The 26,922-nt window shown below is 47.2% G+C and overlaps 1 protein-coding gene across 1 annotated transcript; it reads left to right on the plus strand.

Annotated features, from left to right (window-relative positions):
• The first annotated feature begins 3,461 nt into the window (after positions 1–3,461).
• On the plus strand, positions 3,462–25,540 carry LOC131084690 (inverted formin-2-like). Its single transcript, XM_058026333.1, has 5 exons — positions 3,462–3,712; positions 21,751–22,159; positions 23,460–23,575; positions 24,107–24,266; positions 25,503–25,540. Exons 2-5 carry the CDS (start codon positions 21,766–21,768, stop codon positions 25,538–25,540), a joined length of 708 nt encoding a protein of 235 aa, XP_057882316.1. The 5' UTR covers positions 3,462–3,712; positions 21,751–21,765.
• The last annotated feature ends 1,382 nt before the right edge of the window (positions 25,541–26,922 follow it).

A 26,922-nucleotide genomic window follows, 5' to 3' on the forward strand; every position in this document is an offset into this window, starting at 1 on the left:
TGGCAGATCTCTGTCTAAAACCCTGCTGCTAAGAAGGAAAAGGAATGTCTGCACAAACACTCACGTCTCTGCATTCCTGAGCTCTACTGTAGCCCTGCCTTCATGTCAAAAACACCAAATAAATGTTTCAGCCCTCCTGAAGGGCAGGGCAAAACTGCAGGTAAAATATCAAGAACCTGACAGAGGTCTGTGTGTGGACAGCAAGAAAAAAACAAAGAGGTCAGAAGAAAAAAAACTTTGATTCATATTTTTGGCAATTAGATTAGATAGTCATTGTAGGTCCCTTCAAACTGAAAATTTTCTATTCTCTTCTATTCTATTTAATAAAGTGTAGGTAGTGAGAAGACAAAGCAATACATGCTAAGAATGACTTGGAAGTAGCTTGGTCTACTGAAAAAGTTGCTTTTCAGGACCTCAATCCAGCCAGGGCAACAATTCCCCTGAGCTTCAAAGCCCCATCTTCCAGCTGCTGTTGTATTTCTTTCCAGCCCTTTCACTGTGGGACCGAGCAGCCAAGCATGGGGATGCTGTTGAATAAAAATGAATTTGCTATCAGCCCTTTTGCCCAAACAAAAAAAAAAAAAAAAATGGCCAGCTGGAGGTTAAAAGAGCAAATAGTGGCTCATGGTGTAACCAAAGAAGGATTTGGTCCATGTGGTAGAGTTCTATGTACACATTTCTGACATAATTGGCAGTGATTACACCAAATAGAAATGGCAATTCAGACCATCAACAACAAATTCAGTGATCACAGCCCCTCCAGGCAGGCAGATGGAGAGCTCAGGGAGAGTTCAGTCTGATTTTTGTGGGTGCAAGGTTCCAAAGTGCAAAGCACACTGCAGATATAGGTCTGGGGAAGCAAACCAGCGACTGCACCCCCTCAGCCACAGCACGTGTGCACCCAGCTCTGGACATGGATGCACAGCGTGGCTGCAGCCCAACAAAGGAGCACTTGTGTGCTCACTGCTCACCCCCACAGTCATATCTGCTTGGGTCAAAAGGGATCTGGGTGAAAATGAGGGGCATTTACACAGAGTTTCATTTTTCCTCTTTGCCTTGTGTTTTCTGAGCTTTGCCCCTCATTCCTACACGATGAGAGCCCGTATGGCCCAGCAGTTATAATTCATCCTCCATATGACATTTTTACAGTGTGTACTGTCCTTCTGCATCCAAGCAGGACAGACAAGTTCCAAGCATTAGAGTAATGAATAAAGCAGTGAAACACAGAGGAGGAAGAGTTCCCTTGCTCCTCTCCCTGTCTCTCAGCTGCCCTGTGAGCTGCAGGTCTCCTGTGTGTGACCCAGCTGCCCCATGGCCACACTCCCTGCTGCCCCAGGCTCCTGCAGACATCACAGGAAAGTGCATTAAGGGATCTACAGTCCAACTGTCCCAACACTCACAGTCACCATGAGGGACAGAGGGCACAAACCTGGTGCTGAAAATGCCTGAAATGAGTGTATGAATGAGGCAGCAGGAAGGGAAGACCCATGGGCCACATCAAGGCGTCCTACCTGTCTGACTTCCACATGGCAGGACTACTCCAGAATACAGAGGCAGCAGACAAACACAAAGAAGAAGAAAAATGCTCTCAAGCAGGAAAGGTTTGGTGTCCCTGTTCTTCTTCATATATCAAAGCAGCAAAAACTTGCAGAGAATGGAAAAAAAGGCTAAAGCAAGAACAGCAGCAGCAGGCAAAGACAAGTACTATTTCCTAAAAAATAAATAGTTCTTCCAAAAACAGTTTTAAACTCTTTAGAGAAAGACTGCAGGGGACACATCCATTTTTCCCACTGTGTAGATTTGTAAAGCTAAGTATGTATTGCATAAGATACCAATTAGAAACATTTGTTTTGGGCAAAAGAAGAAGCGATGAGCCACTCTGGTTAACTGCCATCTCCCAGAGAGGCAGTCTTTTTCCATTTGTCTTCTCTTCCACTAAAAACAGAGGAGTGTTTTATGAGCAAACAGTGAAAGCTCAGGTCTCATTTTCCAATTTGAAGTCTCAGAAGTACTCAGCCCTGTGTTCTCACCCTGTAACTATCCTCCAGTCACCTGTAATCATACTCAGTGGTCCCAGCTTGCTCTCAGGAGCTTGCAGCAGTCCTTTGCAAAAACACTTCATCAGTTTATTTCCCCCCTCCATGATTTTCCCTGCCAGGTTTTCTCTGGATGGCAAAGCTGAGTGGCTCTGCCTGAAATCAGAACTGACTCATGCCCCTAATGCCTATAGGAGACAGCACTTCAAACCCACAAAGGGGGTCTCTTTTCCACCAAATTCTCTCCACTTGGCTGTCAATATTTAGCTTAACCCCACTGTTTTGTTGCCCATCTCTAGAGCTGATGTGTTTTACTAATGGAAAAGGCATTTCTTCTCTTCTGCTGGGTTGGGTGCCCACTGTGCTCATCTGAAGTACCATGAGATGTTAAACTTGCACTGACTAGATGTTTACACGGTGATACACATATCTGACTAGATGTTTACATGGTGATACACTAAAATCTGTGCAAAATGCTCAAATATTAGCTTTCCTAGCCCAGTGCAAAGTACAAGAGTCAAACATTGTAACAGGCTGTCCCGGGAGCGGGTTGAGTCACCATCCCTAGAGGTATTTAAAAGACACGTCGATGTGGCACTAGGGGATGTGGTTTAGTGGTGGGCTTGGCAATGATGAGCTAATGCTTGGACTCGATCATCTTAAAGGTATTTTCCAACCGGACTGATGCCATAATTCTGTGTTAAAAGTGAAGTGCTTACATTGCAGAGACCGAAGTGCCGGGTCCCTAGAGGAGGGTGCAGGATCCCTTGGGTCTCTGACCGCCTGGGCAGCCTGTCCTAAGCTTTCCTGATTCCCCTCGGATCTCCCAGCCCAGGGCCGCGGATCCAAACGCCAGGGCTGGACTGAGAGGGTCCCCGGGCCGGGCGGGGGCTGCACCCTCACACCGGGGCAGCTCAGGCTGTCAGACGGCTGGGGCAGCGCTCGCCTCCAGGATGCCCACGGGACACGGGAGGAAGGGGCACACACTGGGGAGCACCCCCAGAGCGGGCAGCGCTCGCCTCCAGGATGCCCACGGCACACGGGAGAAGGGGCACACACTGGGGAGCACCCCGGACGGGCAGCGCTCGCCTCCAGCATGCCCACGGGACACGGGAGAAGGGGCACACTGGGGAGCCCCCCGGGACGGGCAGCACCCTCTGCAGCGAGGGTAACACGGCACTGGCTCCGCGGGGAGCTCTTCCCCCAGGATTGCTCCGTCAGGGCGAGACCGGGACACGGCAGCGGGGCTGCGGAGGGAATCCACCGGGCAGAACACAGCTCTGGGGCGGCGCGGCGGAGCCCTCGCCCGGCAGGGGACAAACTTCCCCGGCAGGGCCGGTCCGGACCCCCGCCCCGCCCGCGCCCCGCCCCGGAACCGGGCGCGGCTCCCGCGGGCGGGCAGAGCCCGGCGGCTGCGGGCGGAGGGGCTGCCGTGAGGGGCTGCCGTGAGGGGCGCTGCCCGCAGCAGGGCCGGGGGCCGTGAGGGTCCCCGCCGCAGGAAAGCCGCCGCGGTAAGGCCAAGCTCCGCCGGGAGCGGGGTCCTCCGGGTCGGGAGAAGTTGGGCTAAACCCCCTCCCGGGGCTGCGCATCCCCCGTGCCCCGCTGCAGACCGCTGGGACCGGCCGGTGTCCGCGGGGGAAGGAGCTCGGCGGGCCGGAGCTGCCCCCTCGCACCGGGTGAGAGATGCTGAGCGCAGGGGGATGGAGGCGCCACAGCGGCGGGGAGGTGTAGGTGGGACCCAGTTCGGGCTGCAGGTGCGGCAGCATCGCCGGGACGGGCCCCGCCGCCGCTGTGAGCGGGAGCCGGTCCGGGCTGCGGATGCAACAGCGCGGTGTGTTCGTTCATAGGCGGGATGGAGTCCGGATTGCCGGTGCGGGAGTGGAGCGCACAGGTGGGAGCGGGTCCCAGACGCACCGTGCGAGGGCTCGGGTGTTGGCATTGCCGTGCTGGGTGTCCTTCGGATGGCACTGCAGGCACTCGGGGTGTGGGTGCGATGTAGTCCCGATTGCACGTGTAGGTGCAACGTGGTGCGGGATGCAGGTGTGATGGCAGCGGGATGTGGTCCTGCTGTGCCTGGGGCTGGCAGAGCATCTCCCAGCGCGGAGCGCATGGATGGCGTGCCTGCGTCTGCGCTGGGCCACTTTCAGGCTTTTATTTTGACGGATTCTGTTCTGTTATCCCGTGGTTTTCAGACAAGATCTCCCAAGTCCTGCCCGGTTTTCCCACATAGTTCTCTCCAACCTCATCCTCCCTTTTGCTCAATAACTCTGCAGTGATTAAATGGCTTCTTGCAACATCAGTTATACAGAGCTGAATTCCAGAGCTCGTGGGTGGGGAAGGAGTGCTCAGACATACTGATTTTAGAAGAAATACCCCAAAACGGTGCTTGTGGTTGTCCCTCCCTGTACCAGATCAGCACTGTGAACTGTACGTTCTTTTTTTTGGATTCTTAAGACTGAAGAATTTCTCCGTGTAAACACAGTGCAAAACACCTCAGGCTCCCTGGTAGACTGCAAGGAAACTTCTGCCTTGAGTTAGTTGAAAAGGAAAGTTGGAGTCAGCAGAGTTACAGTGATGTTGCCGTGGTCCTACTGAACTTGCTCAGAATTTGGGCTGTCTGGCCACTAATCTCGTTTCTCTTCCATCCCCTTAAGCTTATTTTTCCACTAAACAGAGGCTGCCAAAACCAGAGGGCAGGGGGGAAGGGATTGCAGGAATCTGTGAGGATATGAGATTTTTTTTTTGTCCTGTTATAAGTTAATAATCCCATTCTAGGCTGTCATCCAAAAATATTGCTGAAAAAATGCAAGCAGTGTACAAGACCCATTGTATAAAAGATAATCTAAGTGTAGGACAGGAAGAGACCTGGCAGGTCAGCAAATCTAAACACAGAATGATATTATGCCTTATTGCACACGACTAATTCATTTATTGCCAGCCTTGTGGGAAAAGGAAATTTCACACCTTAATAGAACTGATATTATAACCCTTTCTCCAATATATGGCTTTCTCTTACTTTATATTTGCACTGTGACTGCTTCGTTCTCCCTGCCTGGTGCTTTTCTCTTATCAGTGCAGAAATAGGGGTTGCATGCTTTTCTCTTTACTGTGCAATGCCAAACAAGCTCCAACCTGCTGTCTGCTCTCATGAAGCAGGCTCCAGCTTCTGCTGATCCCTGGCAGTTGTGAGCTGGGCTTCCTAATCCCCGAGTTCCCTGTGGATGGGCAGAGCTGCAGGGCTCAGAGGTCTGTCCTGTGCCTCTCATGTTTTTCTGACACCTCCCCTAGAAATAAATCCCTCACCAGGTAGGTGCTGCAGTCAACCTCCTCCTCAGGTTCCTCCTGTCCTGTGATGGGGGGTGGGAAGCTGGGATTTTCCTCTCCAGGTGTCCATATGACTTTTGTTTTCTGCTGTCAGCTCTCATCATATTCCAGTCATTCTGTTAATCCCATTTTTATTGCATATCTCCATGTTCTGTGCTGGTTCAGTATTCCCTCAGCTTTCTCCCACTTGCTCTGTGATGAAGGGAGAAGTTAAGTAGGGTGAAGTCTCCCTCACTTGCACTCAGTCCCTCCCTGCTAGACTCAAACTGACCCCTTCCATTTCATTGTCTGTCTGATCCTTCTACGTTTGTGCCCTGCTTATTACAAATTTTTATCTTCTGTTTGCACACTTCTGATTTCACTGGACTGCACAGCAAATGCTTCAAATGCGTTGTAAGCTGAACTTTATCCCTGTCTTGTGTGCCAGCTATGCTGGATAGTTTTCCCAGAGTAGCTGAGCAGAAAATTTTTCTTACCAAAGCAAGCTAAGTTGCATTTTGTCCTTCTTTCCACCCGATTTACTTCCATGGCATTGATGATTAGATGTGGGTGATCATTCTGTTGATGAGGAGGTTTAATTGCACTGCAGCCAGCTGTGAGGGGAAGATGGGTGTAATTCAGCAGTGGGGAGCAGCACAATGCTGCAGGTTGGGCAGGGAACAACGTTCATCCAGCTGAAACAGATGAAGGAACTTCAGACAAGCTTAGTGCTCATATCTGAGCTCAGGTTAAGCTCCCACTTGAATATCCTTGCTCTTAATATTTGCAGTAAGGTCTATCAATAATGATTCAGAGAAAATGCCACTGAACCAACAGAGTCAGGTCATGGGGTCACACAGTGACACTGAACAAATCCAGCTCTGCTCAGTCCAAAACACTGCAATTGGTAGGTTCAGATAAACATAAGGAGTTATCCCTGCTCCATTCATTAACATTGTACATTGCTTTTTATATAATTAGGTGAAAAATACCTAAATATTTTGCAGAAGGTAGACACAGCCCTGCAGCATGATACCCCTCGTGTTCAGTGCATGACTACCTGCTTCTGACCTGATATAGTATAATCCCTTTGGCATTATCCACCAAGCTCAGGGTTATTCCAGTGTTTCTCAGCATTGCCTGTGAGCAGTTCATCATACAGGTTCATGAGCGTGGTCTTGCAGAGGCTGCCTTCATCTCTCAATGGCCAGAAAAAGCACTGAGAGCACCAAGTGAGCAAACAATCTGAATTTTAATTTTACTGAGATTTCTCCAGTCCTGTGCTGCCAGTCAAAATGCTAAGAACAAATTCAGGGAAGGCAACAAGTCACATCAAATTTTGAGTTTGACTGTCTCCTTCTAACAAAGGGCAGATTCATGCTCACAGGTCTGGTGTGGGGTTGTCACACCATTCCAGGGGTTCCAGTTCTGCAGGAATGCTTTAAGGGCTGGAGTGAAGCACAAATTGGGAACACTTAAAGAAAGTGACTTTTCAGGGCCTCTCAGATTCCTTGTCAAGGGCAGGTATCCCCTGGCTCCTTTTTCCTAGGAAAAAAATAATAATGAGAAACAGCCAAGCTTTATGATTGCTACCAGATAATGTCAGTGGTAGATGAGGTGATTTTATGAGACTGAATATGGAAGAAAATAGGGTGTGGGGCTCAAGCATGAGGCCCTGAGTCATTGTCTGGCATCTACAGGAGTGCCCAAAATTAAAAGTTAGTGATTGTGTAATGTGGCAGATGAACATTTGTTGCTGCTTTGTCGGCCAGCCTTTCACATCTGCAGGAAGCATCAGGAGAGCAGGGTGAGTTTTCTGTTTGATGTAATGAACACATATTGTTCATGGATTCAGCTGTTTCTACTATTTTAATACCTGAGCTGACATTTCAAAGTGCTGGGAATGCTGGAGCCACAGATCAATGAGACTCTTAAGCAAGCAATAGTGTTTGCAAAAAGCTCTGTAGCATTTAATGGTGTATTTCAAGGTCTCTGAAAAACCATCTGAGCTGATAAAGGACACCAGACAAAGGCAGAAAGGACTGAGAGACAGTGGATGAAGTCCTCATTCCAGCATTGGAGTCACTCAGCTGATTCCAAAGTGTTTAATGACCACAAAAGAAACAGCTCACTTCAGAAGGGACAGTGCTCCATCACAAGAACAGACAAATGCAGAGCTGCCAAATGCTGCAGTTGGTAAGGCCTCATGTTGAACTTGGCATGGTTGGAGTAATTATCACCAGGTGGTGCTACTTGGCATTGACTTCCCACTTGTTATTTTTACCAGGATCATTATTCAGCTGAGGTGTGAGCAGGATTAATTTTGTGGACTGTTAGAGGCCAGAGGAGGGATTGGCTCTTTGCACTGCTGTTCCAGTGCAGTCTGTGAGCAGGTGTCCTCAGTCACTCCTTGGTGCTGAGAGAACTTCCCCACAAGGTACAAGAGGGAGGTTTCAGCTGATGGTTTGCACTGCTGCTCACAGGGTACCTACAGACTCCCTGACACTGATTTCACCCCAAACCCAGCTTGCAAAGCCTCTGTTGGCTCTGCTGCTCCCAAGCTGATGGCTAACACTAACACAGGACATCACTGGTGGCAGCTGGCCACCTTGGAGCCATGTGGTTCTCCACTTTTCCAGATGGGAAAGCTGAGTCACATTTTAACAAGCAAGGACAGCAGAAGAATTTGGAGATCACTCCAGGAAAGTGTGGGAAAGGAGGCATCCTGCAACCATAAAACCTCTATATTTAGTTGTACTTTAGGATGGAAAATGTTGGTGATTTTGGCAGTGCAGAGGTCCAGTGATCTCCACTCCTGTTTGCACAGGGAGCCATGGGCACCTGTGTTCCAGAGGGAGGGACGTTCCAGCCCCGTGCTGTCCCAGGGACTGCAAGGCCAGCCCTTCCCTTGCACAGCCAGAGGGGATGAAGGGAGAGAAGCAGCAGCAGCAGAGCCCTTTCCTCTCTCCAGATCAATGTATAAGGCTGGCATCATCTTGATTGATTGATTTATTTATAATTTTGGTGAGCAGCTCTGCTTTTGCCGATGCAGCAAAGGCATAACTGTTACACTGGCTCCGTGGGTTAAGTTGCATTATTTTTAATGAGGCAGCTATCTCCGTGCTGCTTCTGTTCTGCTGGCTTCCCCTTTCTGGGAGCTCTCTGCTCTTTGCTTGTCCTGCTCTTCTGTCAAGTCATTGCTGAGCATGGGCTGGAAGCAGTGAGCTAAGCATTAGCTGTATTTTCTGCCAGACGCCCCAGATGGAAACAGAAGTTCCCATAGAACAGGCAGCAGCTTTTTGTGAGCAGTGCTTTTCTTCCCACAGCCTACCAAGAAGTCAAACTGTGCAAATCAACTCATCCCACCACCTGGCCCAGATCAAGGTACTTCCCCTAAATAAAAGGATGGCCCTGCTGCCAGAGGATTTACTGCCAGGAGTGGGTGCAGCCCTCGGGGGCTGGATGTGCCACCCAGGGGCTGCAGGATGAGAGGCAAAGCCACACAGCCCTCCCTGGGCCATTCCTGGTGCTCTGGCTCATCTCTTCCACCAGCACTGCAGTGCTGAGCCCGTTCCCTGTGTCCCAGCAGGTCCCTTGGTGGCACTGGGGGGTTCTGGGGTGCAGCCCTGGGGTTTTGCCCCCCTTGCATCCCACAGCTGCACGCCCTGGCTGGCTGCATCAGCTGTGTGAGTAAGCCTCCCTCCTGCCCCAGAAACAGCCACAATCTCCTCTGTGTGTTTCTAGCTCAGAAAAGGCTGATTCATTCTCTGAAGCAGATTAATTACTTCTGCTATTTAGAAAAGAGGGAAAAAAAAAAAAAAAGATAAATCCTTTAGAATTGGTCGGCTTAACTTTCAACTGCGTGCACAATGCAGTGAAGCAAATCTGCTCTGAGCCAGAAAAGAAAAGTTCACACTTCTTACAGTAAGAATGCAATATTTACCTGTCATGTCAGCAGTGGGCTCTGCTGTTTAGAAAGTATTTGTGAATGTGTCTTCTTCTTGACTTATATGACAAATGGTGCAAATGTGAGCCTGCCACGAAGCTGAACCGGGGAACAAATGTTTTTATTCCCTGATACATTTTATAACTTGCTTCCTTTCTGGTTTGTGTCATGCCTATGTGGCAGCAGGCTCCCTGAGTAGCTCTCATCTGGAAACTGGCTGAGCTGCTCCATTTCTCCCTTGGAAGGCTGCTTTCCAAGCCTGCCTGGCTCTGCTCGCTTGTTTATGCACTGATGGGCTGTAGTTTCCCATTGCAGAACAAGCTGTCCAATATTCATGAGTTATTTTATATTTACCCAGTCCTGAAGCTTCTTTTATAAGCCTGGGGATAAATTTTGGGTTTTGTTGTTTCCATTACTGGAAATGGACTGAACCTCTGCAAACATTACCAAGCCTTAAATAAGGCCTCTATTTATCTGAAAAGGAAGGGAAAGGACTAACACAAAGCCAAATTGATTTACAAGCCTGTAATTCCCAAACCCCTGTTCTGATAACACGTGAAAGAAAGCAAGCCATATGTGAAGAGATGAATCACTTATAAAATTATATCCTAATATTCACTGTATATTAACTTATCAGACCAGTATAGTGATTTTCCTCTTGAAGATTAATGACAGCCACATGTTCAGCTGGCATAAAGCACTGCAGCTCTTTGGACTATGCAAACCTGAGGATGTGATTGAACAACTGATTTCTTTGCAAAGAACAAAACAGTATCTAAAGTGATAAGGAACGACTGGAAAAGGTGAAAATTATAATCATCAGATATCCTGGTTGTATAGTAAGGTAATTTTGACCAAGCATGAGACCTTTCCCATGATCCCCAGTTGGTTGGGCCATACTAAAATCTTTCCACATTAATACAAAGACTGGGTTGGAGCTGGAAAGTTTGTATCTAGGGGGACAATTTTATGTCCTCTCAAAACAGCTGGAATGAGTACTGTAGCAAAATGAAAGGTTAAACCCATTAATGTTTTAGGATTACTGTGTTACAAAATAGGCTCTTGAAACTTTTTTACCCAGCAGTAAATACTCTGAAGGCATCTTTGGAGTGGATTAATGTTGAAATCATGCTAAGCCAGCCTTCTTCAAGCATTTATTTTAAACAGCTCAAATGCTTAACTTCTTGAATTAGCAGCTGAGCAGGTTCTCTCATTAGCCTTGGTAATGTTCACATTCACAGGAGCGAGCAGGAAAGTGCCTGGCAGCATCTGGGGCTGGTCTCCCTAATGTGTGCAATACTGCTTCAGCCCTGCCATTAGGAGTCCTGGCTGTGGTCAGCCTTATCTGAACAAAAACACTCAGGATGTTTGCATTTGGGCTGTTCAGCAGGTGAGGTAGCAGCCCCTGTGATTCAGCAGCAGCTGAATGGAAAAGCTGATCTTGGGAGAAGGGAATTGCATTTGCAACCTGTTTGGAGAGCAGCTGGAAAAACACTTCCCCTTCTGCACCACGCTGGTGTGTTGGGAGCTCTGTTCAGAGGGGATGTCTGTAAATGTGGGTCTGGGTGGCTCTGTGGCTCAGTGATGCCCTCAACCCTTTCCTCTGTGGACCTCCAGCATCAACCTGGTTTTAGGGAAGAGCTGCTGCCTGCCTGCCTGGAGATCCTCCCCCTTGTGCAGGGTTTGTGCTTGTGCTGGAGGGATACAGCTGAACCCTGGGCAGGACCTGCTGCCTCTCTCCCTCTGGGGCAGGGCTCAGAAGGTCTTTTTTCTGTAATTACATCTTTTTGCTGCTGCAGCAGCAGCATGTGTACCAGGGAGCAGAGTCCAGCTGCCGTGGCACCCTTCATCCTGGCAGTGCCTTAGTTCCCCTGCAGCCTTGGCACGGGTGCACTAGATGTGTGCAGGAAAAATAAACAATAAATATTAGGCTTCTTACCTGTGCTTAGCAGCACATACATCCTTTAGAAACCTGCACATGGCTCTGTGCTCTGGGCAGAACTGCTGGTGCAGTTTGGGGTTTTGGCAGAGATTTTTGTCAACACCTTTCCAAATTAAACTCCAGGTTCCTCACAGTTCTTGGTTGAATCTCCTCAGGAGGAAGCACCCTCCCCAAAGCACCCTCCCCATGTCTCTTTCTTGCAGAAGCTTTCTACCACAAGAGCTGCAGAGCAAATGTTAAGGATGTTTTAAGCAGATCAACCCCATTAGATACAAAGTTCCCGGAAATATGCTACTGGCAGTAGCAGAATCTTTTATTTTTGTTTTCTGAAGTGTTCATCAGATATAGACTACTTCAGAAGGCTTTTTTTCCCCCCTCCTTTTAACATCCTCTAAAGTGAATGCATTCAGCCACAAAGCAATCAGAGAGCTGGTCTGTGACAAGAGAGCTGGAGGGATGTCAGTCTTCAAGGAGAGAAGAGAAATTCTGTAAGAGCCAGCAGCAGTCAGCTCTGCAGTCCTGTCTTGCTCCTGTGGCTTCCTGAGGATGCTCAGATGTCTCTGCTCCCCACAAGGGAGCAAACTGGCTGCTGTCACTGTGCTGTCCCAATACCTGGGAAGGTCATCATTAGTTGACCACATTTACATCCCAGTAGCTCCTCTGGCATCTCCTGCTGTCCCCAGTGTACAAGGTCATGTTGCTGAGGCCAGAAACCTTGTGGGCAGGGGGAGGATTTGACTCCTCCCTTAAATTTTACTTTGCTCTCTCCCTAAATTTGTCTGTCCTCATCTATGCCTAATTCCCCTTCAGTGCCATTTCAGGTCCTTCTGCTTACCTAACTCAGAGTTCAGTTCTCAGATGAGCAGGGAAATTGAATTATCCAAGTTTATTTCCCTAATTTTCCCCCATAGACATGTAGTTGTCATCACTGGCCCCATGGATGCCAGAGTACCCAACAAAGCCCATCACAGAGATGCAGAGGTGAATGTTGCACCTTGGATTCTTGAATAACACCTGTGCTGATGTTTAGTGATTAGAAGGGAGTGATAGGAGGCATTTTAGGCAGGATCACTTAGAAAGAGCCATTGCAGCAGATTTCTGGCTGGCACAGGTCTCCCTGCCAGCCCAAAATGAGCTGGGTGTTCCCTTTCCAAAACCCTTGACATGACTTCCTTGAAAAGACACTGGCATGGAAATGAATTTGTCACAGAAACACAGAGCAGTGAGAAGACACTGATTGCTGTAATTAGGAATAATCTAATTCCTTAAGGCAAATGGGTTGTATTTATGGCTGTTTAATTGGATTCCTGCATTTTGTGGACCAGCCATGTGGGCAGTCAAGCATTGCTCTGTGGTTCAGAGGCAGCAGAGTGATAGTCAAAAAGTAGATGGTCTCTGCTATGCTTGACCTAGCATGGAGCTGAACTCTTAATTCTTGATGTCATCTGTTTGATTTTGGTGTAGTTACTATTCAGAGCACCACCAAATCATCTGCTAGAAAATTGGGCTGATTTGCTGGGGGAAAACCATTTAGCCCTCTCTCTGAGAAACTTGGAAGTTCAATTCCATGTGGCCTGCAGAGGAACAGTGCAGCCTCAGAGCTGGTTTTCCTGCTTTTCAGCCCAATTTCTCCACTTCTGCTTTTTTGCTTTTGGGTTATTTTGGGGTTTTTTTGTGGGGTTTTATTGGGTGGAGTTTTTTCCTTGTCGGAAATGATGGAACCTTTCTCAAAGGAGAAACATTTCTGTAATTTCTCGGATCCAAGCTTCAGATGAAACCCAATGGGCCCTGATTGATAACCTTTCACATTGCTTCCATGGTTTTCAGGGACAGGAATTTGCATCATCACAATCCTTTCTTTGCAGGATTGTTTTTTTCTCTTAAATTTTATTTTTTTCCCCTAAAACCGGCTGTGAGGCTGGTCCTGCTCCCAAGAACCAGATTAGTGACTAATCTTTCGAGGCCTTGGGGATTACCCTTCAGGAGTGCATGAAATGTAAAGGGACATTCATTTGCTGCTGTAAAACCCATCCTGAATTAACAATAGCCTTGGATTGTATGGGCACACCCCCAGAGTGTTTCCTATGGCAGGATGGGGAATTGTGCAGAGTCATTTCCTTGGACGTTGCATTGTTGTGGTGAAACTGTTTTAGTTAGAAAGCAAGTGGGCAGTTTGGGCTCTTAAAGGCCAACTGAATTTGGACCAAGGGGCAGACAGATCAGTGGATTTCTGATACTGGTGGAGTCGTGCTCATGTACACAAGGCTTGAGTTTCCCACCCAAGGCAGGAAGACTCTTGATGTGGGTTCCAACTTTTGATCTGGGAGGTTCAGTTCAGGGTAGAACTTCACAGAGTAAGAAATAAGCATTTGAAGCCTAACTGCTACCCCTGAGCCAGGCAGGAGGCTTCTGCTGAAATGGGCCATGTTGAAATATTCACAATTTAATAATGACTGGGTTTCAGTTAACACCTCCCAAGGGGCTGAGTGGATGCATTTTACAGCTGTGGCTCACAAACTAGCTTTCACATTAAATATCAGCCAGAAAGGCACAGAGATATTTTCTGTAAAAAAAAAGCTTTTAATGTCTTCAGAGCCTGCTCAGCCCATAAAAGCTGGGCTGAAGCTCAGCAGGACCTCAGTGGTGCCCAATGAGAGCAGAATTCTTGTCACTGAGCCCCTGTCCAGGGGACACTGCCTGAGCTCCCAGCCCTTGCTGTCTGGCCCCACTCCTAGGGTCGGAGACATCCTCAATATTTGAAGCTGTACTGGTTCTTCCAGCATTACAAAGACCCCTGAGGCCTTGCACTGTTTGAAGCTCTGCTGCCACAAAGGCAGAAACCCCAGCTCAGCTGATGCAAGATGCAAGGGGCTGTCCCCACCCACAGCCGGGATCTCCATCCCACCCCCTGACCACCCTGCATCCTCTTTTGTCCTTCTCATTGTTTTTCCTTTCCTTTGCAGATCATTGCCCTGCTTTGGTCATTTCCCTGCTTTGAGTCACCCCATGCCAGTGGTGCTCTTTAATGTTGGGACACAGACATGGAGTGGGGGCAAGGCCAGGGGAAGTGACACCAGCCAGCCACCAGCACAGGGTGAATGAGGGTGACAAATGACATGCAAATGCCTTCCCTGGAGGCTGCAGAAAAGTCACTTCCTTGCACCTTTCTGGGGAGTGGTGTTTGCATACTATCAGACACTGACATCCTGTTGAACTTTCTTAGAGTATGTGAATTACAGAGACACTCTTTGGGGATTTACAGTATGTTGAGTGAAGGTTGCTTGATGAGAGGAGAAAAGGATCTGGCTGGGGAAGGGCTCACACAACTGATTGAGGAGTATCCTTCCATGTGGGAGAGACAATGGAATAATTTGGCTTCAGCTCTGAGGTAGGAATTCTTCCCTCTGACAGTTTTCTCTGTCCTCTTGGCATCATAGGGAGGTTTTTAAAAACATCAGCAACAACAAATAAAAAAGCTATGAAAGGGTTTTGGCTGTCATATCTGCTTGTGTGACAGCTTCCCACAGAGCAGAAGCCAGGAGTCTTAGAAAGTTACCACTGCACTGTCCATGTTGCTGGGTTACAGTTTCTGCTCCTCACATGACCCCAAATGATAATAATAATAATAATAATAATAAACTGCATCCCAAAATGCAGAATGGTGCTGAAATCACTGGCAGATGGAGCTGCTGCCCCTGCCTGAGTGTGTGGGCCCTGGAGCAGGGGAATCTCCAGACCCTCCTTGTTCCCATCAGAGTTTCCATGGGACCAGGACCCGAGTCCCATTCCTTTCTGCCTGGAGCCAGGATGCCCCTCTGGCTCCCCTGGGCCTGCTGGCAGCAGTGGGGAAGGACTGGGGTTCAGCACTGGTGGCCCCATTTGGTGCAGAACTGGGGGCCAGAGCTGGGCACCACCTCCATCCCTCCATCCCTCCAGTGTGGAGCCTGCTGTGCCTGCCAGGGGCTGTGGCAGCACCTGAGGGTGCCCAGGGTTTGTACCCACCTTGGAAAGCCTCTGATACTGGCTTGTCTGACTCACACAGATAAGGCACTTACCCACCCCCACCCCCCCCCAGTGGCAGTGGCAATTACAGAATCAAAATCTGACAGCTGCACCAGTCTGGTTTAAACCTGGCTCACCACGTTTAGGGAAGTGATTATTGTGTCTTCACACTTAGAGTAACAAAGAGTGGTTTCCATCCCATTTGAAGCCGAGCTCGTGGAACCTCTCACATTAATAAGGGTTTAGAGGCCACTGAAGATCCTGACATAAATGTCCTTGAGCTTGATTTATTTGTGGTCCTGCAGCAGCACAGTGAGAAATGTGTTTATTTACTGAGGAAGAAGGCATTGGCAATTTTTTTTTTCCTTTGGTTAAACCTGGTGTAACTCCAGTGCTAGCAGTACATATTGAATGGACACATTTGGCCATTTTGTGAGGCATCACACAATAGTGTAGTCTGTGGCTGCCCAGGAGAGAAAAGCTGTGCTGGCACACAGCATCCTGATGGTGGTGAATGGGACTGAATCAGAACAACATGTTTTTCCTTTATTTGTCAAAGAATAAGCTATACTGGCAAAATACATACAAATTTATACCAGTATGGCCACCCTTTGTCTGTGCACTGAAGTTCTTTTCTGGGAAATTGCAGAAGCCATTGCCAGGCCCAGTCAGTGTGGATGGCACAGTTCCTGCCCACAGCTGCAGCAGGGTGTGTGTCCATGCTCCCTCATTTCCTAAACTCAAAATATTCCCCAGAATGGTTTGCAGCACTGCTGAGGCCACAGCTGACCTGGGCTGTGTTGTGAGAGCTGCTGTAGGCTGTGCCAAAGCAAAGCACAGTGTGCCAGAGACCTTCCTCAGTGCTGAAGAGCAAGAGTGGGCACTCATTCCAAAACCTTTTCAGTTTTTGATCATAAATCACACATTCTGGCCTCTGATACAGGTGATCTGGAGAATATGTAGATCTGGGGACTGCTGAGGCTGCTGGCCATGGCAGCAGAAAGATGGAGCAGCACTTGCTGGGGCAAGGTCTGTTGTGCAAACCATGCCTTTGGTTTGCTTGCCTGAATTTCCCACCATGCCCTAATCCCAGCTGCCCTGGGAGACTGAAAATGCTGCTGGCTCCTGCACACACTGATGGGCCCACACCCAGGGGTCAGGCTGGTGTCCAAAACAGAGATCTGTGCTTTCCCCCAGCTCATCTTGGTGCATGGGAGGATGGTTTGTTGGCCTTTGTGTGGGGGAGCTCTTCCAACACTGCATAGGAAAACAACAGCACAAATGAAAGCAAAACGAGAGGTGAAGGAAACACATCACACTTCCAGGAGTGACTTTGGAAAGCACAAAGCCAGGATGTTGTTTCTTTTTAGGGACTGAGTAGTCTGACATGTTGCAAAATACAAAGGCTTGGCATATTCCCAGCAGCAGAGGGAAAACTGGAGCTCCCCAGAAGTGAAACCTGTCATTAGCAGCCAGCCAGGCAGAACAGCTCCCGAGTGCCAGGAACAGGCATGGAAGGGGGGGAATGAGCAGCATAAAGGAGCTTTCCTCACCCTGGCAGCCTTGTGGAGGGGAGCAGAGGGCTGTGATGGCAGCATGTGGGATTGGGGTGCTCCCAGAATTCTTCAAAGGGCAGCAGGGAGCTGCTGTTCCCCCTCACACACAGCAGCCCCAAAGTCCCATTCTTCTGCATAGGCAGTGGGTCTGCTCCCCCAAAAAAAATCGGAATAGTTTTGACCTGCAGTTTTTCTCCCTTTTGTTCTCACTCAATTATACTTAGCTGCCCTGAGAAATCTCTTTTCACATGTCCTCCCCAGTCCTTGCTGTGATCCGTGTCATCCTGGAGGCATGTAATAATTTAGAGTGAAAGCTGTGCTCTGCAGCTCTGTTCTCTGCAGCTTCACAGGATGGAAGGAGTATTGATGTGCCCTGATTTATCTCCCACAGATGTCATCTCCCTAGGAGTGGACTTGAAGGACAGAGAGGCACAGAAAACTGAATCTGGGAAGCACCTGATTTAGAAAGAAAGGAGGAGAAAATTCTACAGACCAGGTTGGATGGATGCAGGGAACATTATAACTTTGCAAACCCAGTGATCCAAGGAGCTGGCACCATGAATTGTGATGTTGCTGTTGCCGCGTGCAAGAGCACAAACTCTCAGGATACCTTTATGTTTCCCAAAGCAATCTCCTAAAATTAAGAGTACTTTTACATTGGTGCTGCTTTAGACCTTATAACAACCTTCCAATATCTGAAAGGGGCCTAGAGGGAAGCCAGGGAGAGACTCTCCATCAGGAGCTGTAGTGACAGGACAAGGAGTAATGGGTACAGATTGAAAGAGGGTTGCTAGACACTGTCACAGGGAGGTTGTGGATATTACAACCCTGGCATCCAGGCCAGGCTAGATGAAGCTTTGAGCAACTTGGTCTGGTGGGAGATGTCCCTGCCCATGGTAGGGGGAATGGGACAAGATGATCTTTAGAGTCCATTCAAACCCCTTAACATTCTGTGATTCCCCCATCAGGGCTAACCAGCTTAGAAGATGAGGAGAGCATTGCATTTAGTGCATGTAGCTGTGACACTTGGGGACATGGTTCAGTGGTGGGCTTGGTGGTGCTGGGTTAATGGTTGGACTTGATGATCTGAAAGGTCTTTAAGCTAAGCTGAAGTATTTTGTGGTTCTTTGTTGTGGCCATGGGTGTCCCCACAGCAGGGGGCTGCAGGCATGGTCAGACACAGGGGACGTTGGGGACATTGCTTCCACCATCACAGCCCCCTCTCTGCCCTGGGAGACAGAAAGCAAAGCTCCCTGTGGCCTTCTGCTGGCAAAAGGTGAGGTGTATTAGCTGTCCTGTCTGGTTTTGTCAGGGCACTCTCCTTCCCTTGGCCAACACAGTTTAAATGGCCTCTGTGAGGCAGCCAGATAGATGTGTTCCATTTCAGTCCCTGTCTGTCTCACTCTGCTGAGATCATTTACCTGCTAACAAGCTCCTGTGGTCAGAGATAAAAGGCAAAACCAGCAGCCCTTTAAGGATGTATCCGAAAATCTTTGCAACATTTTCCTTCATGGAAAATATGGGAAGATGTTGCATTCACAATATATCACTCTTATCTGTGTTTGTAAACAGATTTATCACACCATCTGCAGAGTTGTGTTGCCATCTCCTCCATATTCATTTCCTTCCCATTTATATAGTACAGCTCCTGTTTATTTTATTCCCTTCTTACAATTAGATACATTAGCTACCTTCATCCTTTCCTGCAAAAAGGGTGCACTCTCTGTGGGGAAGAATATTGAATCAGTCCAATTTGTTCATTTTAGTGCATGAAAACACAAGCCAGGGCTGTTTGGAGAGGTGCTGCCCGCTTCTATTTCTCATCTCTTCACATCTGTGCGGAGCAGGTGGGAGGGAAGGATAATTCAGAACAAATCTGCTGGTAAACAGGATGCTCTCTCGGTATTTCCTGCCTCCTGTTGCACTGGTGGAGCTTAATTTTCAGGAATCAGCTAAGCCTGAGGTCAATAATGCTGTTGTAATTTCTCTGACTTGATACAATATAATACAAATACAATATAATGAGGCATTCGTACATCTGGGAGCAAAAAGTCAGCCTGCTTTGTTTTCTGGCCGGATAAGAAATGTTTATTCATGATCAAATGAAAAAAGTGATTTGCTGAGTATAAATGAACTCACACAAGAGAAGAGGAGCTTGCAGGTGGGGCCAGTTCTGCAGCCCCAGGGGCTGACCAGCACCCAGGTCAGAGGGTTCTCAGCACTGCCCTGCACTGAAGGTCCAGCTTGACCCAGAACTGGAGAGAGGTGTCTGGGCTCCATGCACAGAGTGGAGGAGGATTTGACTGCAGGTGCACTCTCCAGCCCCATGGCTGTAGATTTGCCATCACCGTGGCTGGTGAGAGGTGTAGGGTGCTGCCCCATCCCCAGGGCTGTGAAACTTTTGCTTCTCTCCCTCCAGTGAGGAAGGATTTCTCCTCTCCTTTGCATCAAGCCTAACCCAAATTCCTTCACTTGAATACAGGGGAGGGACTGGGGTTGACTAATCCCAAAAAGAATTTTACCAGGAGTGAGTAAGGGCTCTGGACTGCAGGGAGTGATGACAAATCTTGGAAACTCAAACCTGTGCTTTGGCAAGGAGGTTTGTTTGGGGATTGGTTGGGTTGGTTTTTTTATGGTCCTTTTTATCACTTTTCAGCTGTACAGTGTGTTCTCAGATGGTATATTTGCCACTTCATGTTTTTGGATCGTGACCATCATTTCTTCCCCTAACAGAACAGGGAGTAACTGGATGCTTGGCCAGCTTCTTTCCCACTGAAGCAAAAGAAAACTCTGCAAGAGGGCTTCTCCAGAGCTCTCTAAATGGATCTTCTGTCACCAAATCCTGCTAACTCTCCCACCCCTCTGACCTCTCAGTGCAGACTTTGATGCTGTGAGCTGCCAGCAAGTCCCACCATCACATTTTCTCAGGGAAATTTTTCAAGTGCCCTACCCCATCACACTTTGCATCTTTCCAAGAGGCATATTTAGGCCTATAATATCATGCCTGTCACTAATCAGTGAGCAAATCTTTTGGGTGTATATTTGCCAAGGGGAGATTGCCAAAATGACTCTTTGGGTAAAACAGAAGCCATGCAGCTCTGCAGGGAAGGAGCCAGGACCTTTCTCAATGGCACAATCCCCAGGAAAAATCACAGGGCAGGCTTTAAAATGAGATTTTTTTCCAACCAGTGTAAAGCGTCCATCCTTTATGTTGGCTTTCTGGAAACAAAACCTTCCAGAGATTACTTAGTTTATATTTTTCAAGCATTTTTTCTAGTCACTATATTTTACCTAGCATGGAACTAAACTCTTAATTCTTGATGTAATCTGTTTGATTTTGGTGTAGTTACTATTCAGAGCACCACCAAATCATCTGCTAGAAAATTGGGGTAAAATTGGGCTGATTTGCTGGGGGAAAACCTTTTAGCCCTCTCTCTGAGAATCTTGGAAGTTCATGTCCATGTGGCCTGCAGAGGAACAGTGCAGCCTCAGAGCTGGTTTTCCTGCTTTTCAGCCCAATTTCTCCACTTCTGCTTTTTTGCTTTTGGGTTTTTTGAGGTTTTTGTGGGGTTTTGTTGGGTGGGGTTTTTTTCTTGTTGGAAATGATGGAACCTTTCTCTAGAAAAGGTTCCATTTGGTTTTCTAGAATGCCTTGTGCTTGAGCTGGGAAGGGAAAATAAGAGTCTCCCATAATCCCCTCAGTGCCCTAAGTGCTGAATTTTGGGGCCAAGCAGCCCCAGGTTATTTTGAGCTCTTTGCAGGCTCAGCAGCCCAGGGGAACAGAGGTGGTGGTGTGGCAGGACGGGGAGGTAGCATCAATTTTTGTGGGGAAAACTGTCATCTATGGGAGTAATTCAGCTTTAAAACAGAATCACAGATTCACAGAATATTCTGAGTTGGAAGGGACCCACAAGGATCACCAAATCCAACTCTTTAGTGAAAGGCCCATATGGGGATCAAATCCACATCCTTGGCATTATTAGCATGGTGCTCTGACCAAGTGAGCTGATCTCAGTGGCCACAATCATTGCATGCAGCCTTGAAAAGGACCTGCATTGTGTGGCTTGATCCCTGTGAGTCTGAAAAATAATAATCCTGCCTAGAACCATAAAATCTGGCACCAAGAGTTACACTTGGCTTTGCAGTTTGTGGGTGCTGGATCAGTTCCTGGCCTTCCTTGCTGCTCCTGTCCAGCCAGGCCATGTCCTCCAGGGAGATGGGCCATTGCTCCCCATGTCCTAAAAACCCGCTCTGCTGTTTTTGTAGCCAGCCTCCTGCTGCTGTACCTGCACTCTCAGCCTGTCAGGCTCTGACATTATCAGGCATAAACACCATGTGTACAAACATATTTGCTATTACAGCAGACAGGAAGAGATTAAGTGAGTGCTATAAAATTAACGTCAACATCAGTCAAAAGAAATGAAAGCAAAAAAGGAACGGGGTAATCAGATGCTCTTATGAGCAGGATATGCTCAAAATTATTTCTCCATCCCATTACAAATGCTTAGAAACTGCACAGCCTCTCCAGCACAGTGAGATTTTGAAGTGGTTTAATGGGCATTAGGAGTGCAGAGCTGATAATGCTGCTTCCAACCTTTTCCTTTCACTGCATGAAAACAGGTAGTGGCAATTGAGTGGTGCAAATTGGCTACTTTTAAAGCTGTGTTTGCTGCCTTGGATGTGCTAAAAGTCTCTCCACAGAGTCTTCAGAGCCTGAATGTAATGTATGTGGGTAAGGTGGGCATATATTGAGTTTCTTCAACGGAGGACTGGTTCCAGTGTACGTGCTACATGCTGGAGAGCTCAGACCTGCTGTAGTAAATTGCCTGCTGTAATTTACATCCCACTTACTGATTAAACACTAATTAAATTACTAATTAATTTACTAATTAAAAAGCAGGGCTACTGGATCGGTTTTGGTCAGTCCAGACAAATGTCTCACTTTGCCTTTTCTTTTTCTTTCAGAACAAACCGTTCACCATGTCAATCAAAAAGGAAGGTGCCCACAAGAAGTGGGCTGCCCTGAAGGAGAAGCTGGGGCCCCAGGAGACCGACCAGTCAGAGGCCAACCTGGAAAATGCAGAGCCAGAGCTGTGCATCCGCCTGCTGCAAATGCCCTCCGTGGTGAACTACTCCGGGCTGAGGAAGAGGCTGGAGAACAGTGATGATGCCTGGATGGTGCAGTTCCTGGAGCTGTCTGGGCTGGATCTGCTCCTGGAGGCCCTGGACAGGCTGTCAGGGCGAGGAGTGGCCAGGATATCAGATGCCTTGCTTCAGCTCACCTGCATCAGCTGTGTGAGAGCAGTGATGAACTCCCACAAGGGCATTGAATACATTGTGAGCAACGAGGGCTATGTCAGAAAACTCTTCCAAGGTGAGAGGACACCTTCCTGCTTCATCCATCACATGCAGCATTGAGGGGGGCACTTTCCTGTTGCTTATCCTCCTGCCCTGCACCAGGATAGTTGGAAATTGTTGGTCACAAGTGGTTAATGAGATTGTTCTTTTCTTTAAAATAAAACTTCTATGCAGTCACATTGCCTTTGCCACCCAGTGCTACAAATATTGCCATAGTTTGATGAGAAGCTGGGGATAAACCCAGCCTTACCTGTATACAGGCATGAGAAATCTTCAACCCTTTGGTTGTCAGCAGACATTTGCTGTTCAATCTTTGAGAGCCCCGAGGGCAGAGGAGAGGAACTGAAAGGGCTTGGAGTCTTGTAGCCTGTAAAGAGGAGGGCAAGTGGCATGCTTGGACTCAAGAGAGCCTTCTCTCTGTGCTGCTCACTCTGCTCCTCCTGGAAGATGGTGGGTAACACCACTTACATTCTCCTGCCATTCACTTGGCTCATCATTACCTTTGAGATTCATTAGGGCACCTTGTAGGACTTACTGTACAGCACTTAATGGTGCTGGAAGGATAACTTCTGTTCCTAGAAACCCTTATCAATAGCTTTTTTAAATGCATTTAGTCTGAAAGCTGACTTGCTTCTCTCTTCTGTTTTGATGTCCCCTTCTTTCCTTTTCACCCTGTGTTTTCTTAGTCCATATAAAATATGGACCTGGCATTTTTGTATTGTGAAAACAGGGGGATATCCTGGATTTTCAGTGTTGGAGCTTCTTTGTGCTCTAATATAGGAAAAACAGGACAGCCTAATGCATTCCCTCCCAGCTCCCAAGGCTCATAGAGAAAGAGTAGCACAAAAAGGGAATACATGGGACCCATTGGAACAATTGCTCTAACTCATATGCATATTGAGCTTTTCTGCACAAAAAATAAATGTCATTAATCAAAGCAAATTGTTCATCTGCTGTTCTAGAAAATACCCATATGTGAAAATGGGAAATAAATTTCGTGAGTGCGGAAAAATCTTGGCTGCTGTTGCAGCATGTCACTGGGACATGGAAAAGAGGAATAACCACAGGCTGCACCAAAATGCCAAGGGGATACCAGTAGCATTTACTGTTCCCTCTAGAAGTTATCATCATACAATGCTATTGGGATGGGATATCTGTACATTAAGAGATTTCTCTTCTCGTCTTCCATTGTACTGGGTCCCCTTCTTCAGTCTCTTTTCTATGACTGCTCATAATTCATGTAGCAGAAGACACTGAGATTCAAAACATTAATGTCATTATAAATTCTGATTTGTTTTGTTCTGTTTTTCCCACAGCACTTGACACAACTAATGTCATGGTCAAAAAGCAAATATTTGAGCTCCTGGCTGCACTGTGCATTTACTCATCAGATGGCCACTCTTTGGCTCTGGATGCTTTGGACCATTACAAGGCAAGTGTTTGGTTGGAGCAGGAGGAATGGCTCAGCCTTGATCCATGCAGACAGATCCATATACCACAGAAAATGGTGGGAATAAAGTTTATTTTGCATTATTTTGGTTAAGAGAAGTAGGGGTTTATAAAGTGAAAGCTGTAGGAAGTTTTTTGTGGTCAGTGTAGGTCTGTGGTGCTGTTCTGTGACTTGTGTGGACAGATGACTGCCAACCACAAGGTGCTTTCTGGCACCACCAGATCAGCAGAATAAATGGTGCCACATCCACAGGTTTCACTGCCCACGAGCTCAGGTACATTTACCAGAAAGCACAAGGGGATCCAAGAGATGTTTTCAGTGCCTTTCTGCGCCAACCAGCCCCTGCTCCATAATGGAGGAGTGCTGCTTTTACCCCTGTCTTCCTGTCCTGTGCACAGTGGGACAAACTGAGGATTTCAGATGCTAATTCCACCTGAAAGCCTGCACCACACTCATGGGCATTTCTGTCTGTTCACCCCATCCTTGTCATAATCTCAGTTGTGTTTCCCTCAGAGTGTGAAGAACCAGCAGTACCGGTTCAGCATCATCATGAACGAGCTGTCCAACACAGACAACGTGCCCTACATGGTGACACTGCTGAGTGCCATCAATGCCATCATCCTGGGCAAAGAGGAGCTAAGAACAAGGACACAGATCAGAAACGAGTTCATAGGTAAGGATGTTTGTTACACCTTTCCCTGGAGAGAGTCAGTTACCAAATGAGGTTTTTTCAGATGTGTCCATAAGGTGCCTGAAGAGGCTGGGGAGCTTGCAAAATATCAATACTGCAAAACTTCAAATATTAATTTTCTTCTTTCTTTTGACCTTTATTCTCAACAGCCTTTCTGTCAACAGATTTTTTTTTACTTTGCTGATTTCCCATAGCTTTGATCTTTTCTGGAATCCCATCAGCACTGTATCACTTAAGCTTCTTCAGAGCATTTCTATAACCAACCATCTTATGTGGCCACATTTCCATATATTGCAATTACTCATAAGACTTGATAAAGTTTCTTCACTTTGTGTGTACTCAGTTGAGTACACACAACTTTATTACTGCGACCTGAGGAGGTCTCCGTGGTGAGAGAAGGACAAGAATCTTAGTTGATGATCAGAAGGCTGGATTTATTGATATATGATATATAATACATTATTACTATACTAAAAAGAATAAGGAGAGAAGTTGCAGAGGCTTGCTAAGCTAAGAATAGAATAGAAAAGAATCCAAAAACAAGAGAATTCTCTGTCACTGTGTTCCAGAGAGCTTGCCCTGTGATTGGCCCTTAATTGTACACATGGAACATGAACCAATCACAGGTGCATCCTATTGCTTGTCACAGCAGCTGATAATCATTGTTTACATTCTCCTTCTGGGGCCTCAGCTTCCCAGAAGATGCACAAATCCCAAAGAAAGGATTTCCATGAAAAAATATCTGCGACACAGCTTCACTGAGTGTGTACTCAGAGGCTTTCCCATGTTCAGAAGTTTCCAACTGCTAGAATCCCAGGCTCCTAGGTACCATTGTTGGGATTCACCTCACGTGCTGGGTGCATCTGAGTTGGTGAGCCTGGGCTCCATTTCTCTCCATGGAGATCTAGGAACATTTGACAGTAGCAGACTGATTTTAGATATCTAATTTGGACTGAGGTCACTTGTGCCTCAAAAGTGCCTGTGTCACTCAATAACCCCAGGGGGATTGTGCAGTGGTTCACACAGGTGCTGCAGATGTGTGCTATGGTGTCTCATCATTTACCAGATGACTCTACCCACTTTGATAGATCCATCTGAATATATTTTCCCTTCTTCTCTCTACAAAAAGTGTTTATGAACATAACATATATAAAGATCAGAACAATTCAGTACCAAGTGGGTCATAATGCAACTATATCTATTTTTTTCATCTGCCAGGGCTTCAGCTGTTGGATGTTTTAGACAAGCTAAGGTAAGGATCTCTACTTATTATTATTTTTAATGCAATTCACAGTGAAGTAGCTTTGGAAACTTAATACTTATCCAGCCTTCTGTTGTGTGAAGTGCAGTGTGCTTGGGTGGAGTGGACCATGCTTGTGCACCCATTCCATGGGAGCTAGAGGCATTTGGCCAGTGTTAAGATGCTCTTGCCAACCACAGTGTCACAGGGACAGCTGTTGGCACAGATGGCATGCACAGAGGCTCTGGGCACAGATGGAGTGGCAGTGTCCTCATTCAGGCTGTTCCAGACTGAATCTGAAGCAGCGCTGTGGGCTCACTGAGCAGCCCACTCTGTTCAACACCCTTTCACTGCTGCTGTTGGTCCCAGAGGCTCCAGCTAAAACAATTTACTAATGCATATCTGAGTGTAATTTAAAAATCATGTTCGATCAGAAACATCTGTGATAAATTCTAGAATGCAGTTTATGTGAGTTGCAGTTATCCATGTAACTGAAATTGCTCCATCCAACACCGTAAAAAATTAGGGAAGAGAAGATCTTTTATTAGAGCAGCAACTGTAAAATTCTAACACTGAGTAGTCTTGAGAGTGCTGAAAAAGTCACGTTTTTTTAATCCAGTTTTGAATAACAGAGAAGGAAGTTTCTCAAATAGAGACATCACTGAAATATTTTTAATTAGTCTTGACTTTAAAAAAATAAAGAAGGTGGCCTTGTTTCAGAAAGGTCAAAATGCCACACTGTTGTTACAGCTCCGAGGAGAATTCCATAGCAAGCCTGTGCTGGGCCAGGTTATGCCATGAGAAGTCCCATTCCTTTGTATCTGTTGGTTGTAGGAAGAGATACATTCATGTCAAGAAAGGATGCACTGATGGCATCTCCTTCTTCATAAATCAGGCAGAGTTGGGTGCTTTCAACACCAACTGGCTGAGTCTGAGAGGCAAAAAGATAAAAGCCATTTAACAAAAACAGTCATCTGAAAATGAGTGAAGGGCTCTCCACTGAAAACAAATGCTGTAATATTGCAGAGACATCGAGGAGGAGGATCTGCTTATCCAGTGTGACACATTTGAGGAGTTCAAAATAGAGGATGATGAGGAGTTGTTAAGGATATGTGATGGCATAAACATGAATGATCATCATGAGGTCTTTTCATCTCTCTTCAACAAAGTAAGTTGCCCCTCACATGGGGTGCCCCTCACACAATGGCAAAGTTAATCCGCTTTGCCTGGCTGTGACAGAAGCTGCTCTGTCTTCCAGGTGAGCCGCTCTCCAGTCTCTGTCCAGCTGCTGTCCATCCTGCAGAGCCTGCTGCACCTGGAGCCCTCTCATCACTCCAGCCTCCTGCTCTGGGAGTCCTTGGATGCTGTAGTGAACAGAGCCCTTTTACTCGCCAATGA

This window comes from Melospiza georgiana, chromosome 6 (genome assembly GCF_028018845.1).
Source record: "Melospiza georgiana isolate bMelGeo1 chromosome 6, bMelGeo1.pri, whole genome shotgun sequence".
Lineage (NCBI taxonomy): Eukaryota > Metazoa > Chordata > Aves > Passeriformes > Passerellidae > Melospiza > Melospiza georgiana.

Coding starts and splice junctions, on each gene's coding strand:
- LOC131084690 (XM_058026333.1), top strand. CDS start 21,766: ATGTCAATCAAAAAGGAAGGTGCCCACAAGAAGTGGGCTGCCCTGAAG. Junction 23,576..24,106: donor ATGCTTTGGACCATTACAAG/GCAAGTGTTTGG, acceptor TGTTTCCCTCAG/AGTGTGAAGAACCAGCAGTA. Junction 24,267..25,502: donor GATCAGAAACGAGTTCATAG/GTAAGGATGTTT, acceptor TTCATCTGCCAG/GGCTTCAGCTGTTGGATGTT.